The sequence below is a fragment of the Globicephala melas genome, chromosome 9 (genome assembly GCF_963455315.2).
Source record: "Globicephala melas chromosome 9, mGloMel1.2, whole genome shotgun sequence".
Taxonomy (NCBI): domain Eukaryota; kingdom Metazoa; phylum Chordata; class Mammalia; order Artiodactyla; family Delphinidae; genus Globicephala; species Globicephala melas.
This window is the reverse complement of record NC_083322.1, coordinates 70,270,759-70,290,979: the sequence shown is the minus strand read 5'-3', so window position 1 is coordinate 70,290,979 and position 20,221 is coordinate 70,270,759. Positions and strand designations below refer to the sequence as shown.

Genomic DNA, 20,221 nt, shown 5'->3' with positions numbered 1-20,221 from the left:
TAATTTGGAAAATGTTTAAAAACAGAAAATAGACAGAAATAATATAGTAAGTTTATATAACATGGCTTCAAGTAAGAGAGATACTGAATTTAGGGGCCCTCAGCAATCTAGTAAATAATAAGTGTGTGTGTGTGTGTGTGTGTGTGTGTGTGTGTGTGTGTATGTGTATGTGTGTGTGTGAGAGAGAGAGAGAGAGAGAGAAGGAGATTTATACAGGTTCATGATGACCTGGAGAAAATATCAGATTTTCTTGCCTTTGATTCTATGTTTCAAAGGAACAATCCGTTATTAATTCTACTTCTCACCTGCAGCACTCTGCAGAAGGTAGGGGAGTGAATAGTTTCACCAATCACTGGACAAGTATATCCCCAGCTCTAAATGTTAACTTGTGCACAGTAAGAATAAACTAGAGAAGTTAAACATGAGTATTGTATAATTTTTATTTTTATGCTCCTCATTGTAATTTGAAAAATAAAACTGGCATTCTGATTTGCACATATGTTCCTTAGGAGTCTGGTGAGCATGAAGCTATTGCTGAGACACACAGCAATTCTTTCTTTACTAGCCAAACCCAGTTTCAAGAGCACATGGATAGAATAATATGAGCACAGTAAAGAGATACTATCACCCTGAGAAGTCTTTCTGGGCCACCAAACACTGGCCTCCAAAGAAAGATGTATCCCAGTGGTTTTCAAGATGTTGTTTAGTGGCAGAACCCATCTAAAACCTTGTGATAGAAAACCAAGACTCTCTGAGGTGACACAGGTCAGGAGCTGGAAGGAGCCTGGAAAACTTCCCTCATCATTCCCCACCAATTCCTTCTCTTTCCACATGGCAGATGTTGAAGAAGCTCCGTGGGATCATTTGAAGAAGACCTAAAATAGCTCCTCTATTCTATCTCTGTAGTTCTCAAATTACAGTGTGCATCAGAACCATCAGGAAGGCTTGATAGAACCCAGATGGCTGGACTCCACCATTGTCTGATTCAAAAGGCCTGGTGTGAAGCCTAACGATCTGCATTTCTTCCAAGTTTTCCAGGTGATACTGATGCTACTGGTCCAGCAACTCCATTTTGAGAACCACCACCTTATCATATCTCTTTAACATATTTGCTTAAAATAATGAAAATGCAAAGATCACTTGTATTTTATTCCTTTGCAACTGATTTGAGAAATTTAAATATTTTTATTACCTTAGCATTCTAAAAATTCAAGACATAAAATAATTGGATTTGAGGATTTTTTTCAACCAGTTTTTAAATCCTAGTGATTCAGCATCATTAATTAAGAGCACCCTCTCCAGAGCATGAGAAAGCTCTGATAAAGTGCTATAGCAACAAACCTTCCTAAAAGTTCTTTAGGTGCTGTTTGCTTACAGAACAATAAATGTTCCCTGTTTGGAAATAATCCCCAAATGTTCCCTCTTGTTTTAACTGCCTGAATTCTTAACAGACGCGGTACACATATTGTAATCTATGACTGAATGGAGCCCCTTCTTTTCTCAGGGAGAATGGAAGGATGTTATTTTCGGTAACATTAAGGCTACCTTTACCATTTTTTTTTCTAACTGGCAAAATACTGCAATAAAGTATTGCTCAACTCAGACTGAAACAATTTTCCCATCTGTCAAAATATTTTAAATAGTATCAAGCTGGTATCACTTTGTCAAAACATTTCATCAGAAACAGTATCTAAATTTAAACAAGCAGTTCCTCGAACTATGCGAGTAAGGTGAATAAACTGTCACTGACACAATATATTTTTTGGAAAATCCACAAATTCTCATTAGAAAGATCTTGAAGGAAATGGGTGTTTAAACCAAGGATAAATGTCCAGTGGGTAGAAAAAAATGAATACTGCCTAAAGGACTGAACATTTCATTGTCCTAGAAATGACACACTTCAATTCTTCCCAAACAGTATAAAACAAGCCCAGCCTTACAGCCTTACAAATAACTCTAGTTAGTCTCAGTAAACTTAAAATTGTGCAATAAAATACAGTCAATGTTGGATTGATGTAGAGACATCAACAAGCATAAACAAGAGCATGGGATTTGGAGTTGATGCTAATTCTCCCCTCACCAGACGTGTGACTTTGGACAGGTTTCCTGAGGTTTCTGGACCTCAGTTTCTACATCTGCACACACAGGTAAAACCTTCCTTATGAAGTGGCCTTAAGATACAGCCAAGAAGGTATTTGATGGGCTCTGTTTTCTTGTCTTCATGTTCATCCATAAAAACTCACATTAATGCCCAGAATTTGAGTTTAAATTGGGGACCAGTATGAGTAAGAAGGAAAATAATGGCTAGCAACTTTTCATATCAATAATATACATAAAGTATTCTGGCTTTAGATAGTCTCTACTTTTTGTTATAAATCTAGCACAAGAAAAGGATTAACAGAACATCTCTCCAGGTCAGACCTAACACGTTTTCCTCACGAAGTAGTATAACTTCAATCATCTACAGAAGCTACCAAAATTTTTAAATCTTCAGAATGTTTAAAATCCACTATCAAGTACTAAATGCAAATCAAATGTCACTTTAGGAGGAAGCAGGTTGTATTCATAGCCAACAATAAGGCTGTGAACTTTCCACAGGTTAAAAAATGACAGATCAGAGATCAAGTTTATTTTTTTCCTTACAGGTAAAGTTTTCCTTTCTTGTAATGTGTTCAAACAAACCCACATGACTATGAAGAAAAAAGGGCTAAAACAGTGAATTTTTTCCTCTTTAATGTTTACGATATTCTATGTAGGCTTGGTTTTGCAAATTTCACATTCTAAGTAATCTAGTTGACCAGAACCAAGTTCATTAGAAGTCTTTAACAACCAAAACTGGTTTACAACACTGTTAAAATGTTAAGCTGGTCAGGAATGTAAACATAAACTAAGACAACGTGCTGAAATTTTTATTTAAATTGAAGAAGTTGTCTATGCATACATAAAGAATTTGTTCATTACTCTTCAGAATCATAGGATAACTTTTAACAAAGAATCTAACTTGTTTGTAACATTTTCATATATACGTACTTTGCTAGTTTCTGAAATATTTCTCTTCTGCTTTTTGTAGGACTTCAAGTATTTTCATTACCTAGAAAGCATATCTAGTGAGATGGAGAATCACAGATGCATAGCTTTCTTTTCCCACAATGATCTTTGGTGTTCAAGATCATTCTGGGAAAAGATATATATTTTTATATATCAATAAAAAATGATATATATTGGTCTTATGTATGTGATTACTGTTTTTAAAATATCACTATGATTTTGATTGTTATGATTTTATAATATTAGAAAATATTTTTAGAATATAAGGATGGCTAAGCACTTAATTTGAGAAGATGATATAATATAACAAGAAGGATTTTGGCTTTCTTTTAATGGCCCTAAATAATAACCTTCCTTCCACAAAAGTCAACGTTCAAGACGATTCTCACAATAAGAGACTTTTCCAATACGTATCAGGCAGATGCTTCACCTATGTGCATTTTTTATACTCCCGGATTGATCACTGTAAATGCCCATGCTTTTGAGGCATCAATTACTTGCCCACAGACACAAAATTCATAAATGGTGGAACCTAGATTTGAACCCAGGCAGTACGGTTTCAAAGCAAAACTCCTCCACCCCAAAAAGGATAGAACTATCTCTCTCAAGGAGTATACAATCCAGTTGGGGAGCCAAGACATAAGCACACAAATAAATTGAATAATAAAGGTTAGAAATAACAATTCAAGTTAATAAACAGAAGACATGGCACAATGTGAACTGCACAGTAGGGATAAGGAGTGAGGCCACTGCTGGCTCATACGGCCATGACAGATGGCTATGAAAGAGGATTGCTCAAATGGATAAGGAGAATGGGAAGAATATTAGTAAGTGGGAGATGTTCCACATGTCCATAATAACAGGAGGAAGGTGAGTAAACAATCTGATTGGAGCGAAGAATTTATACTGAAAAATGTCGGTGAAGCAGTTGAAAAGATTGTGGAAGTCTTGAATTTAAGTCTAGAGTTAAGACTTAATCGTACCAGCATTGGTATCCATCCAAGGATTGTGAGCAGTAAAGTGCCTTAATCAAAGGCATATGGGAGAAGCATTCAGCAGTAGCAATGATTAGAACAGTATATGAGGAGGCACCAAAGCTGTGTGTGGAAGGACCACAATCTACTGGTCAATTTCAAACTACTCCCACATTACTCAGTGTTAGGTAAACTTGTCTTACTACCATCTTTTATTTCTTTACAAATGCTGCTACCTCAGAACCACATAAACACAGTTTGGGAACATGTCTAAAGCTACTTCACTCAGATTTGCTTCTGAAAACGTGCTGTAGCAGATGCTGTTGATGGTCTCTCCATACCTATTTGCCTTTACCATTACAGTGTACACTGGCTAGACTTTGATTTCCAACTGTCTGCACCTGTATTTCTTTCCCAGTGGCCAGAAGTGCTGGGGACAGAACACTCCCACATTCACCCTAAGTTCTGATCAGCAGCCCTCAACAAATGACTAGGGTCATGAGTTGGCATATAAATACCCCTGCTCCTTTACCCCTGGGTGGAATATCTCTGGCGAGCATGTACACTGTTGTACACTGTTTCCCTCAGTTCCCCAAGTAGAATTAAGCCTTAGTTATTCAGGGTAGCACCTTACTTGATATCATATTACCTTGGGGGCTGCTTTCCATTCCCTTGCTCATTTCCCTTATTAAGAGTTTCCTGGAATCTCCTCCCTAATAAAGGACTTAAACTTGATTCCTTGCCTCAGGGCCTGCTTAGGGTTGGGATGAACCAAACTAAAACATATCATGGTCTTTCAGCCCACTCACCTTGGCTCAAGTTACTTTCCTTGCTCTAATAGTCTCTCAAGGCCCAGAAAATACCTCCCTCCACCCCTACTCCAAGCCTCCCTGATCAGCCCAGCCCATTGTGCCAGCTCCCTTTCCTGAACTTCTAAGCAATTATTGTCATTGCCTTTTTTTTTTTTTTTTTTTTTTTTGCGGTACTCGGGTCTCTCACTGCTGTGGCCTCTCCCGTTGCGGAGCACAGGCTCCGGACGCGCAGGCTCAGTGGCCATGGCTCACCGGCCCAGCCGCTCCGCGGCATGTGGGATCCTCCCAGACCGGGGCACGAACCCGTGTCCCCTGCATCGGCAGGTGGACTCTCAACCACTGCGCCACCAGGGAAGCCCTGTCATTGCCTTTTATTTGTTCTACATCACATGGTGTGTTATGTGTATGTGTATGTCTTATCCTCTCATTGACTAGACCTCCACCTAAAGATCAGAAATTTTGCTTCTCTGCACCCTCCACGGGGTAAAGCAGAGCTTTCTGTCATTCAAATGACTGTTGATAACTACTTCTCTCTGTTGGCCTACAGATCAGAAAACCTGCTGATAAAAGGGGAATCACACTTTTTCTAGCTTAGAGTTTAGATATGGTTCTCTGTAAATACATGGCTTGGAAGAGTAAGAGCACTTTTGTCAACATATGGTTGAAGCTGGCTCAAAACCATTTGAGGTTCCAGCCACCAGGAGAGAGAAAGAGCATGGAGAGTGACAAACAAAAGTCTTAAAACACAGATCCAGAAGTGACACACATCACTCACATTCTGTTCATAAGAACTTAGTCACATGGCCATACCTACCTCAAATGGGGAATGAGAATTGTAGTGCCTAGTTGGTCAGTCATGTGCTCAGCTACAATTTTATTTCCATGGAACAAGGGGAAAAGAATTTTGAAAAAAACAAAAAGGATTTCGAAAGCTAACATTTTCTGCAATAGACTCCAACACCTATGCTTTTCAACGAAAAGAATCTAAGGTCTCACTCCACAGCTACCCTTTGCCATCTCTGAAAACTTAACAGCTTATTATGCTAGTTACTTGACTATGTTACAGTGGGGATAAATTTACCACACACTTAATTACATTAACTCATGTTCTGCCCTTTCTATGAAAAATTATCAACCTCTTAGTGGCTAATTTTTGCCACTGCATCCAGTGAAATCATATGCCTTTAGGAAAAGCCATGAAAAGACCAACTGACAAAATCACACTTAATATTGTATTATGTGGGAAATTAGGACCCCCACCGCCAAAAAAAGTTACTGACTGGAGTCTTTGACTATTGTTAGCTAGTAAATTGAGATATAGAACTCCGAAAACAGAAAAGCATGGAACTAATATTTCTTCAACACCTACTCTTCTAAGTGCCTTAATTAATTCAAACAAATAATTACTGAGTACTTATTAATGCCCCAAACACTGTACTAGAGACCAGACACTGTCTATGCCTTCCAGAAGGTTAGTTTCTAGTTTTACATAATTATTTCATTTTACCTTTACTATCATCTTATAGAGTGGACACTGTAGATGAGGGAACTGGGACTCATAAAGTCAATTTACCTATGTCTTCTGGAAGGTTAGGCTCCAGCTTTATATAAAGTATTTCATTTTACCTTCACTACTACCTTACAAAGTAGACATTATAGATGAGGAAACTGAGACTCAGAAAGGTAAACGCAATTTGCAACTGTCACTGAGCTAGTCAAGGATATTGTTTATGTTAAAACCCAGATCATCTTGGCTTCAAGACCAATGCCCGTTCCATGATGTCTCAACCCCCAGCTCCAATCACACCACACATTAGCAATGACTTAACCAAAAAAAAAAAAAAAAAATCACATACTTGGTAACATCATCTGGATTTTTTCTCATGTGCTGACTGAAATGATGCATAAAAATTACATATGCCAAGTGAGTCCCCATCAGAACCATTATTAGTGAACTGTGCACATGGGCATATGCCACAAGTGGCAATTAAGTGCATAAAATCAGCAGCACTGACCCAAGAGTGTAAACAAACAAGGAGACTGGGGAGTATTATTAATCACATGCACATTGTCTACTTAATTGCAACTTCAGCTCTTAAAGTTAGAAGAGAAATTTCCACTTAAGGAAACTGCCAACTGGTGACACCTCTGTTCTTAATATCTGAGTACTGTAGATTTCAGAGACCTACACATATGACTTCAGAGTCATCGAAACATGAAAGTGAATCACTTAATCAAATGCACATGCACAAAAATACCAAAGTAGAAGATTTATACAAAATCCATCTTCTTAAGTACTGAACTCTGTGGCAGTTGAGAGGGAATAGGAAAACATACATGTGCTAAGACCTTATCACCTGAGAACACCTAAATAACAAGGTAGACTTTTCCTATTGCATCATTCTCTCACCCTCATTATTGAACAAGAGTACCTGGTAGAGAAATGTGAGAAGGGGATGGCACTCCTCACTTGAGAGCAGGTAATTTTGATTTCTTTATTTTGTATTTCATGAGTTACAAATAAAAATAATATGGTGACGCATTCTATACACGTTTATTGTTGTATATTTATACACACATATATATAAATTCATATATTCAAATGCAGTAGGAGTCAAAGTTTTGGTCTCTTTCTACATTTAAATGCTTAGATAGTAATATGAAAGAAAGTATTAAGCTATTTACTATCTCAGTGGGATACTAAATGAAAACTAATGTCTCTGGAATAAAATAGAGGATTAAAGCACTTCAAGCGAAAAAAAAAAATCTAATGTGTCTGGATTGTTGTTTCCTATAATTATATTTAGTGTAAATTCAAAATAAAGACAATTTCATGTTCTATCATAAAATATAATTTCAACTACCACACTTAAATTGTTCCATTTGAGTATATAGACATTATACCTATGCACTTAGACAACAGCTCATGATAATATGACCTTAAAATATTCTGATACCTTATGTTGAGAAGCTGGTAAGTTCCAACTGAACATTTAACTTGAGGTAATATTTCTTTAAGCAATTTTACAGAAAATGAGTATGATGTGGTCTTCAGATGCATATGCAATAAACAGTTTATTTTTAAAAAACTGATTGCAGGGAAAGTGTTTTTACCTATAGGACAAAAATGTTTGCATTTCTTAACTTCAGTTTTGAAAACCAAATTACATTATTTAACTGTACTGAATTCTTTCTTGACAGTATTTTTCTCAGCATGGTTCATGAAGAATTGTGCAAGCAATTCTTTATTATTATTACCTAGAATCCATGATTTCAGAGTTTTCAACTGCTGTTTCATAACCATTAGTAAAATGATTGTGTTTCTCCTAAAAGTAATTTTTTGTCAATTACATATATGAAATCATATTTGTCTTCCAAAATATGAAGGAAATATTTTTTCCTGGGAAGTACAGCCAAGATAAGGCTTTGCCTAACTTTAACCTACATGTTTACTTGGAATACTTTGTGTTGTAGATAGTTCAAGAACTTTAAAATATGTATTTATTAAAATATTTACTTATGTTTACTTAAGATGATATTTGCAAACTAAAAAACTGAATCAGTTTGTTCTTGTGGATGTCTTAATTTTATTTTGGAAGAAAAATCCTCCATATATAATTAATATATTGCTTTATAATCTGATTTATTCTACTTAGCACAGAAACATATTTTATATACTATTAAAATATATTTTTGTAGTGGCTTACCCAAGCTGCTTTTAAATCATCCTTCAGTTCATTGTGTTTCTTCATTAAGGTATATGTAAGTCAAAACAAACCTGACATTTACAGAAGGACACTTTCCACTTGTTAAAATCAGATCCTATTTTTGACATTCCTTGGAAAAGTCAGTATAGCATCTAGAGAGAGACAGCAGTAGAAGGAAGAAGACTCAAATTTTAGGGTGGTGATATCTGAGTTCCTGGGAAAGTTGCTTAATATCTCTCAGGACCTGAAGTATTTTAGCTGTAAAAGTTTACATAATAAAGACTATTTTACTTGTCAAGAGAGTCTCTTGAGAAGCCTTCAAAATTTAACACCTATGACTAAAACATGCAGCTCACTGGAATCCAGCAGGGAAAAGTGTTTGCTAAGGTGAAGGTGAACTGGTATCCTTTCCTCTCCATTACAAAGCCCCACATGACTGATCCTGGAGATTTTCCTTTACTACCAGATCAATCGTACTTTTCAACCAAGTAAGAGTTCCTTCCAGCTTTCTCTAGCTGGCACCAACCCATTTTTCGAATTGTGTCAGGCCATGTATTTTATTCAGTGACAATCTTTCTTTCTCTAATCTCTCAAGATGAACAAATACTTTTTTTTCTGACTGTAAAAAATCAAATTATGTCACCTCATTTCAAGGAAAAGATCTGCAATGACAGCCAGACCAAAACACCATTTGTATGCAAAGAGAGTTAAACTACTTGGAAAAGTACGCTTACCAGTAGAGTGTGGTATCATTAAACACAGAACTAAATTTGAAGCAGAAGTAGTAGAAAAAAATATATCTTGAAATTCGATAGGGTCCATTACGCTTCTTGATGAGATTACTTGCCTCTCCAATACATTACCCAAGGCGTTTACAAAACTGAGGGAATACATTACATTGGAATTATCAGAACTTTTCTAAGTAGGTCAAATTTTGAAGCAAAAAATGCTTTAAATTTTATGCAGTGTTACCAAAAAAAAAAAAAAAAAATCTTAGGAGCTGTACATCCAAGGTGCTAATCACTTTTTAAAATAAAATTTTTTAGAAAACTCTTACTCTTGCATAAACATTAAATGTACCACTTTAAAATGCAGAGTCACATACCTGAGGCTGTTCTTTCACTGTCATCTTAATTCAGTTTTTAATAATAAAGTGATTTTAATTATTTAAATATCTTTATTCTTTTGGAAACAAGAAATGTTAGGCTCCAAAAAAGTTTAAAAATCTAACTCTTATCATCTTGAACCAAACAGATTCAGTTCTAACTGTAAATATAAAATACTATTTCTCCTATCTACTGGGTTTTCACTTGTGGTGTTTTTGCAAAACCACAAAATTCTGGTATAATATTTTTAATAAAATTTTAGTTTTCTTATAGATAAATCTAAAATAGCGGGTTTACTATTTGTTTATATAACTTTTCATATGGGAATAGTTAAAACACCCAGCAGCTGTAGCATATGCCTAAGCCTGTCCTATGCGGGAACATAATAAACATAAAAATTGACTTAATAACCTAGTTCATTAATTCAAGTGTAAGCTGAATAAAAGAAAGTTAACCACTTTCAAAGTAAAAATTTCTTCTGAAAAGCATGTCACGTAAGAAAGATGTAAAAATTTAGGTCTTTCTTAAATTTCTATCGTTATGTTGATAAAGGTTAGATAAATATGGACCAAAAAGGTACTTGTACAAAGAAATAATACTAATATAGACCTGTTTGGCTTACATCTGCCACAGTTCCTGAATAGTCCTCCATTAAGCTCCACTTTAGGTGCAGACATGAAGACCCCAGTGAAGATACCATCTGGGAATGAATACATTAGGCCAATAATAGCGTATTGTGAATTACTGTGACTAATACAGACTTGATACATTAGCATTAGTAACTAGCAGGCCTCTGAGAAAAGGGAATGTAGCACTGCAACATTTAAATTGGGTGTGAGAGAGGAAAGAGCAGAGTGAACCCCTTAGGCTTAGGCCCTAACAGGTAGGAAGAAGGTTCATAAAACGAGAAAAGCTCAAAAGGTAGAAAAAATGTCTTTAAATGATTTTACACATTATTTAGATCAACTTCTTATTTTGAAGAGGTAAAAATTTAGGATCAAAGAAACCAATAAAAAAGGGATGGCAGCCCCAGAAACAAACATTGCTGATGTCACAATTTTACCTAGCACTGATGCCACTTTCTGGCTCTTCCGATAAATTACACTCCTTTTCGAACAGGATTAAAAACTTGTTCCAAGTAATATAAGAATTCCAAATCAAACCATATCATATTTCTCGTCACAAGAATCCAACCTAGTTTTGAATGTTAATCCACTACAAGAATGCATATTGTGAAGAGAGAAAGACAGAGGAAGCATATGGAATAGAAATAAATTGATAAAGGATTTTAAAACAAAAATAAGCAAAAAACAATAGAAAAAGCTCATAGTTTTTGTTTTTATTAATCCCACCATTACCTATGGGCACTCACCAAGCGTAAAATCCCTTCTGTCCCTACTTCTCCTTTCATATGGCTTCAACTTGCACCTCACACTGAAGACTCTCAAATATCTGTCTCCAGTTCTGCCATCTCAACAACGATTATATCCCTATCTGGGATTGCTCTGAGAGAGCAAACTCTTAGATGTCCTGTTGCCATAGCAAAGAGAGGTCCAGATAATGAACATGGTACTTCGATCTTCTTGAAGGAAGGCAAAGAGTACAAAATCAATCTCACTCTGTATGTTTCTTGTCCCCTGTCTCTTTCTGTACTTCTGTTAATAAAACCTCCATTCTACCGCCATGTTTAAAACAGTCATTTTGATCTTAGGCTCATCCTTTTCCCATGGATACAGTCACAAAAGATGTCTAATCCTTTCTAACAGTGCCACTGTTCTCACCCTTGGTGCAAAGCCTCACAGCCACGTGTCTACATTTCTAAAACAGTCCTTGACCTCGTTTTATTCTTTCCACTCTTCCCCTTGCCAATCCATCCTACAGGCATAGACATTTTTTTAAATTGTGGATAAAACACTTAACATGGGATCTACTCTCTTAACAATTTTTTAAGTGTAATACTACACTACAGTATTTCAATTCTTCTGGATAAATACCCAGAAATGGGACTGCTGAATCACATGTTAGTTCTATTTTTTAACTTTTGAGAAACCTCCATATTGTTTTAGATAGTGCTGCATCACTTTACATTCTCACCAATAGTACGTAAGGGTTCCAATCTCTCCACAACACCATCAACACTTGTTATTTTGTTTCTTTAGTGTCCATCTAACAACTGTGAGGTGATATATCATTGTTTTGATTTGTATTTTCCCGATAATTAGCAAGAGTGATCATCTTTTCATATACCTGCTAGCCATTTGTATGTCTTCTTTAGAAAAATATCTATTTAAGTGCTTTGCCCATTTTAATCAGGTTACTTGGCTTTTTTGCTATTGAGTTGTAGGAGGTCCTTATATTTTTTGGATATTAACTCCTTATCAGAGCTTACAAATATTTTCTCCCATCCCATAAGCTGCCTTTTCATTCTGCTGATGGTTTTCTTTGCTGTTTAGTTTGATGTAGTCCCACTTGCCTATTTTTGCTTTTGTTGCCTGTGCTTTTGGTGTCATATCCAAAAAATCACTGCCAAGGCTGATAATGTGAACTTTTCCCCCTATATTATTTCTTTAGAGTTTTATAGTTTTAGGTAGTATGCCTAAGTCTTTAGTCCATTTTGAGTTGATTTTTGTGTATGGTGTAAGATAATGTTCTAATTTCATAGACATAAGCATTTAAAAAACTCTAATTTCATACCTTGTTTATATATAAGTACATATATATATAGTAAAACTTTAATATGAATTAAAGAAACAATAAACAAAAATTCAGAATCGTGTTTACCTTTGGGTGAGTGAAGGGGATAAGAAGTCACACGGGAAGCTTCATTGGTAATGGTCATATTCAGCTTCCTAAATTGGTTATGTGTCCCTAGTAGTTTATTATATTTATATATACTTCCACACAATTTTAGATATATGAACTATTTTATAATAAACTAAAAGTAAAAATGTTTATTTTTAAAGAAAGGGATGGGACCTTTTAGGGTTTTTAAAAAAGGATCTAATAACTTTCAAAATTATTTTTTAACATTAAGACTTCCTTAATATACACTTTAGCACTGGAACTAACTCTACTTAAAGGTTCCAGCTCTGATGTAAAATTCTAACATCCATTGGGTGGAGCACTGTCTTCTACTTCTCATTACACAGACAAATGCTGTTAAAAATTAATTCTGCAGAGGCAGTTCATACAAATGTACTTTACTTTTATTGATTTACTTCTTTCTACCAAGTATCAGGATAAAAATGAAATTCAAAGATTACTTACTATACAAACTTACTGGTAGACCATGAAAAACACAGTAAGAGATCCCTACTCTTTTGCAGAAAAACTCAAGTCAAGAACTATGACTGCCAACACCTCATGGTAGGCGCTGAGCAGGTCTGCATCATAATCAATGTCAGGTTTCTCAACCTCAGCACTATTGACATTTTGGACCAAATAATTCTTTGTTTTGTGAGGATGCCCTGTGTATTGTAGGATATTTAGCAGCGTCCCTGGCCTCTTCCCACTAAAAGCTAGTAGCATATTTGGCCCCAAATGAGACATTCAAAAATGTCTCCAGACTTTGCCAAATATCCCCAGAAGATAAAACTGTCCACAGTTGAGAACCACCTGACTATGTGAATGGCACCCCCTAGAGGTGCCCTCCGCAACAGTACCTAGCCGCCTTGACATTGAAAATACAACTACGAAGAAAGTGCTGAGTTCAAGCAATTTACACTTTGGGGGAAATTAATTTAGACTGGCATAATTACTTTATTATTATTCCCTGAATACTGTACAGTTATGTGAAAACAAAATAAGGAAACATGAATATATTGCCACTTAGGGAAATAACATGACTCAAATAGAATTAATCTTATATATTTATTGAATTAGTCAATAGTAAATTGATTAGTCAGTATGTCAAAATGTAATAACATCTTAAAGAAATTAAATGTTCTGTCTACTTATTGTATGCCAATGAGCTTCACATTCCCAAATCCCATGATGTTTTTTGATAATTTATTAGCTCTTTAATTAGCATTGGATATGGGTAACCATTCAATTCTCTGGAATATTCTATGCTTTCTGGTTTTCTCTTTTCTCTGGCTACTACTTATTCATTCCTTTACTGTTTACTTCTCCTCTACATGTCTTTTAAATTTCAGAGTTTTCCATGGTTGAGTACTGAGCCCTCAGCTTTTCTCACTTCATACCATCTCCCTAGGTGATCACATCTATTTCTATGGCTTCACATACCATCTACATGTCACTTAACATATTCCCTTGAATCTTTCAAAAGCATTTCAATTGAGATGTCCAAGGCTTCTCTTCTTCTAGTTTGCCCCATCTTCATATATGACAACTCCGTTGACCCAGCTGCTCATGCCACAGAATCGTAATTGCCATTTTCCTCACTCTTACTTTCACATCCAGTTCCTTACCAAATCCTATTGATTGGGGCTTCCCTGGTGGCGCAGTGGTTGAGAGTCCGCCTGCCGATGCAGCGGACTCGGGTTTGCGCCCCGGTCCGGGAAGATCCCGTGAGCCATAGCCGCTGAGCCTGCGCGTCCGGAGCCTGTGCTCCGCAAAGAGAGAGGCCACGGCAGTGAGAGGCCCGTGTACCACAAAAAAAATCCTATTGATTACACTGGATCCCTCAGCTCTGTCCACTGGCACTACTTATTCCAGGCTACTATCATCTCTAGACTAGGCTACTCTAAGGGTCTTCTAACCTGTTTTCATGTGTCTTAATCTTGCTTCTTGAGAACGTGTTCTCCACTCTGTAACTAATTTAAAAATAATATTCAGATCATGCAACTTCCTGCATAAACTTTCAATCACTTTTGATTGCACTTAGAATAATATGCAACCTCCCTGCCGTGACGTACTAGGCTCTGAACAATCTGGACTCCTTACACCTCCAAGCAACTTTCCCCCTTTTACATGTTTCAACCACACTGGCCTTTACTCTCTTTCTCAGAGCGGCCAAACTCTTTACCATTTTGGCACACGTAGCTCCCCTGTGATTAGAAGGATCTTTCTATGTCATTCAGACTCATCTTAAAGTGAACCGCTTTTAAGAGAGAATCTCCCTGAACCCCAAAATTATTTATGACATGTTATATAAATATTTAACATGTACCATATCATATGATTCACACAACACTCCTAGGAGCTCGGTATCCTTTTGCAGGTAAAGAAATCAAGGCTTAGTAAGGTTAGTAAGATAACCAAAATCACAGAGTAACAGGATTTGAACCGTGGCTCTCTTATCTCTTATTCACACACGCACTGCCTTCTCAGTGTAGTTGGTCCAAGGAAGATAGAAAATATTTTATGAACTATAGCTTCACTCACTTCATACAACTTTGTTTCACCTACTGGTCTGTAAGCTTTCTGAGGGTAAGAGCTGTGATTATTGATCTCTGAAACTGCAGGGCAGATGACACTAAAAAATTGTGACTAAATGGCTGAAAGAACAAAAAAGAGAGAACTCATCTCAAGGAAAAACAATGCTTTAGTTATTTAAGACTTTTAATAAAACTTTTAATCCCCAAACAGCAGTATCATAAAAGCAGGACAAATGTTAAATATTAGGACAGAAATGGAGGATTTGGGAGCATGAGGCACTGGTACTGTCATCCAGTGGGGATGACCAAACCCATCAGAAATCACATTAGTGCATACAGACTTAGGGGACCCTGACAAGCTAAATGGTACTTCTGAACCATAGATGGATACGGAAATTTCCAACCCAGAATCCTACTTTTCTCATTGTGAATCATGTGTTCTTATGAGATAAAGGATATTAGAGGAAAAACAACCACACACCCAGTTAATGGAACAATTCTGGAAAGAATGGTTTGCAGTCGCCAGTACTAAACTGCGTCTTTGCTTTCTCCAAGGTTTAAGAATCCAAGGACGCTTTATAACAATGATCCTTCCCACTTCACTCCCTCCCCCACCGGCAGCCTCAACTCCATTTATTCCCCCACTTCTCTGCAAAAAAGATAGCAGGATTTCAAATCTCTTCCAATGTTTCTATAAGGAAAGCTTGGCCGATTCTATCAAGATGACAAAAGTACTGCAGTCAATGAAGGAAAGATAAAAGTAAAGATGAAAGATTGCTGAATGTATCCAATTGCTGATAAGAGAAGTCAGTCATTTTATATCTGATGTTTTCATTTTTAGCTGGAAATTCCAGACAGTGTCCCTTTCAGTGAAGGAAATTTTCTTTAAACACCATTACTCCACTGAAGGGAAAAAAAAAAAATTCTCCCAAGTTGTGAAATTAACCTCTCCCTTCATTCACACATTTGGTTCTATTTTTACAGTTGTACCAGTAATCTAAAAGAAAGAGCACTGAAAGTTAATTCCAGGTTTCTAAAATGTCTGACTGTGCATGTCCCAGTTCTCTGCAGCACCTCCCAAAAGATTCGGCCAATTTTTATTTCTGCAGCACATCAGTGTTTATCATTTGTTTTACAACAGCACTGAATGTTCTAGAAAATTGACTTAGATGAATTTCACCCATCGTTTACAAAAACTCAAGAGAGACAAATGGCGACCTTATAAACAAAATCCACCACTGAGGCATGGTTAATTTACTAAAAGAGCATTTCTTTTTTTTACCCTCTCAGTTCAATATTTACTTCATTACAGTGGTAATTCCACCCCCACCTCCACTAGCCTCTGTATTTGTCAAGATTTCTGACAAATTTCCAGCTTATAATTAGGCATTATGAAAATTCACTGTGGGAAAAAATTTTGTCTATTGCTAGACAAAAGCTTTTCCATTCAACTTGCTTTAAAGGATTATTGATGACTTTCACCTTCAGGAAGGCTACGAGCAAAATCGTGGATGCATTTTGATTGCACACATATGAGTAAACTTTATGGACAGATGCTCTAAGAAGTGGTTAAGTCAGACAGAACTGGAACAAAATCCTGGTTGTCTCTTATTAGCTGGGTAATCAAAGAAAATTGCTTAAAGTCTCCGTGCCTCAGTTCCCTTATCTATATTATATATGTTATCTATGAAAACATCACCCAGTGCAGTATCAAGCACATAGTAAATGCTGAATAAATAGCAGCCATTGGGGGCTTCGCTGGTGGCACAGTGGTTAAGAATCCACCTGCCAATGCAGGGGACACGGGTTTGAGCCCTGGTCTGGGAAGATCCCACATGCCGCGGAGCAGCTAAGCCCGTGTGCCACAACTACTGAGCCGCGCTCTAGAGCCCGCGAGCCACAACTACTAAAGCCCGCATGCCTAGAGCCTGTGCTCTGCAACAAGAGAAGCCATCGCAATGAGAAGTCTGCGCATCGCAACGAAGAGTAGCCCTTACTCACCGCAACTAGAGAAAGGCCGCACTCGGCAACAAAGACCCAATGCAGCCAAAAATAAATAAAATAAATAAATAGCAGCCATCAGTATCTGTATTAATATTATGGAGAAGGAACAGAGTAGGGAAGGTCCTCACTTCTCATTTGTTGCCATCTTTAGAATTTCTCCATCTTCATTACTAATGAAAACAGTATCTGGGCAGCTTGTGGCCTTGGAAGGTGGAGTCAAGCATGGAGAGCTCTGTCTCTGAGAGGAAAGGACATGAGCTCAGATGTGAGGCAGCCTCCCAGGCTCAGCAGGGCTGCCTAAACCGAACTACAACACACCCCATTTCAGGGATTAGAGAAGCCCATGACTCTTCCCTCAGATCGACTACTCCTTGCTCTGCAAGCTTAGACAAATTTCTACTCCCTCATCTTCAAAGTGAGAGGACGGACAAGACCAGCTTTGATCTTATTTTCAGACAGAACTAATTCAGGGTTGGTGGGGAAGAGTTTTCTGGACGCAGGAGCTAGAAAGACATCTCAGTGGAGTTTTTTCTTAGCCTCACACCATCAAATAACCAGGAGAAAAACAATGGTCAGAAGACAACCAAGTATACTCAAGCATGCGTTTGCTTCCTATTTGAATGAATCTCATTCCTACTATCCCTCTAATAATTTCAGCAAACAACTGTGGGATTAACCTACAATGAGCACTCTCTGCTCTCAGCAAGTTGCAAAGTCTTTACAGGCACTGTCTCATTGTTTTCTAACCTGAAAAGATCAGTTCTACTATTATCTTCATTTGTCAGGTGAGGAAACCAACCAGGGCATTAAGAACATTGTGAAACTTCCACAAGGACACTGAATTGCAATGGAACCAAAATTTGAACCCCAAACAGTTTAGCTCCAGAGTCCATGATCTGAACTACTATCCTCTACTCCCAATCCCACTGGTAAAGCAGCCACTGGAAAATTGGTTTTGCTTTCTCTGACTCATAATTGAATTTTCTATAAAAATATTTCTCTAAAACTTACATTACTGAACTGGTATAAGCCTTCAGGAGATTCTCTGCCTCTTTCATTTAATGTTCACAGTGGCACATTTCAAATATTGCAATTCAGCTAGACTAAAGTGCCACAGAGGTGTGGATGAAACAGCATGGGTGCTGACTTCATAACTCTTTAAGCTCTGTGATAGGTGCAAGGGGTATCTATACACTGTTCACTCTACTTTTGTTTGTGCTTGAGATTTACCAAAATAAAAAGTTAAAAGCAATAAACATTTCAACCACAGAGAAGATAACCTAAGATCTTAAGCTGTTACAGGATCCAGAAGGACATTTGAGCTCAGTAAGTCAATGCCTCTGCTGACAATTCCAAAGTCTGGATTTCAAGAACTGAGGGTGCAGGAACTTACTTGTCAAAAATTTTATGAATACAAGAATCCTCCCCTCAGAATATTTTAGTCTTGTCTATCTGGAACAATAAAGACTTTCCTGGAGTTGAATCTTTTGCTCACTCGAATGTCTGTTGTTGTTAGAGCTACGGCTGCTGATTGGAAAACCTTTTGCTTCCCTCCTCCTAACAGGTTTATCTTTCCACAGAAATTACTAAAGACTATTTGTGTAATCAAACTTTAAAACTTCCACCCCAATATCCTTTTCACAGTTCTCTTAAGAGATTAAAAGAAAGAAACTTACCCGTTCTGTTGTGCATTCCCTCTTTGCCAAAGTGTGCTGTGGTTTCGAAAACTAGCCCAGTCCTTCTGAACTTTTCTGTATCCGTTATAATATTAAAGAACCACAAGGAAGGGAAGTGGTTAGTCAACTTACTAATTTTATCAGTCCCTCCCACTGGTTAAATAGTACCTGATGCTACAGACACAAAATCAGTTTTCCAGCTCACTTCCCTGCTACAGCACGACTTCATAAAAACAGCATAACTTGAGGGGAAAGACAGCGATGATATCTAGTTCATAGACATGAGACAGTTACTGAATGAACATTTTATTAGTATTAATAAGAAACCTAACAGATGACAGAAACCAGTGATTCAACAAAATGAAGAGGAGGAGAAGAGAGAATGTATGTCAGCTCCATACTCTACGCAAACTCCATCAGTTGGGTGGGAAAGGGAGTGATTTTTAATGCAGTCAGAGGACGTGTGGGAAGTAGCTGGTGTTTCATTTGTTGATAAATTATTCTGTCTGGAATGGAGCCAGTCTACCGGATATAGATACTTCCACAATGTGAGGCCCTGGCCCGGATGATTCTCTTCCTCTGGAGTTTAGCAATTAAAACACATGACAAAGTGGTAGATATGTGCCTCTGGATGACGGAAAATTTAAAGTCCTCTGAGGAAGCTATAAACAGTTTTCTAGGTGAAAATATCTACAATAAATGAGAAGAAAATGCAGGACATAAGACACGTTTTAATGAAATAAAATACTTTTTATCTGTTGATCCAACTCCAAAAGATTGCAATGTACAAAATGCTGTCACCCAAGAACCATCATCAGCCCTATCTGGCTCCTACTAACTTTGGGCAAGTAGATTTTGAGCACTGCAGGGCTTCCCATTTTTCTTTTTTTTTTTTCCTTTATTTATTTATTTTTTTTGCAGTACGCAGGCCTCTCACTGTTGTGGCCTGTCCCGTTGCAGAGCACAGGCTCCGGACGCGCAGGCTCAGCAGCCATGGCTCACGGGCCCAGCTGCTCTGCAGCATGTGGGATCTTCCCAGACCGGGGCACAAACCCGTGTCCCCTGCACCGGCAGGCGGACTCTCAACCACTGCGCCACCAGGAAAGCCCCCCACTTTTCAAGAGAAAATAAATAACTGGATTTTTATGTGAAATCTCCTTTTTCAAAAGACTGGCAAACACCCTTCAGATTACATAAAATTTGTCTGCAGGCTGACATGATCTCTGCCTTAGGTATTAGTTGCTCAATAAAAAACACTATAATGACATTTACAAAATACATATTTTCAAAGATATGATATTCAGTGTAACATGCAGGTGACCAAGACTTTGGTCTCATCTTGTAAAAACATTCATAGATGAATGATATAGAATAGACTCTGGAGTAGCTGCCAATGTGTTAACAGGAATTCTCCATGAATATGGTTTTTTTTTCTGTTTTACTCTTCAGTATTTTCTAATTTTCCCAAAGTGAACTAAGGTTTTACAGTAAGAAACAAGTGCTAGAGAGTTTTTAATTTTTAAAAAAATCAGAGGAAAGTAACTATGAAAACTCT

The 20,221-nt window shown here is 37.2% G+C and overlaps 1 protein-coding gene across 1 annotated transcript in view; it reads right to left on the bottom strand.

The window, feature by feature from the left end:
• Positions 1–18,901, bottom strand: part of HDAC9 (histone deacetylase 9) — an 812,002-nt gene extending 793,101 nt beyond the window's left edge. The window contains exons 1-2 of the mRNA XM_060304692.2: positions 18,835–18,901; positions 18,667–18,741 (exon numbers count right to left, since the gene is read on the bottom strand). Of these exons, the coding sequence (XP_060160675.1) occupies positions 18,667–18,741; positions 18,835–18,895 (136 nt within the window). The 5' untranslated portion in view covers positions 18,896–18,901. The remainder of the gene's footprint in view (positions 1–18,666; positions 18,742–18,834) is intronic.
• Between the last annotated feature and the right edge of the window lie 1,320 nt (positions 18,902–20,221).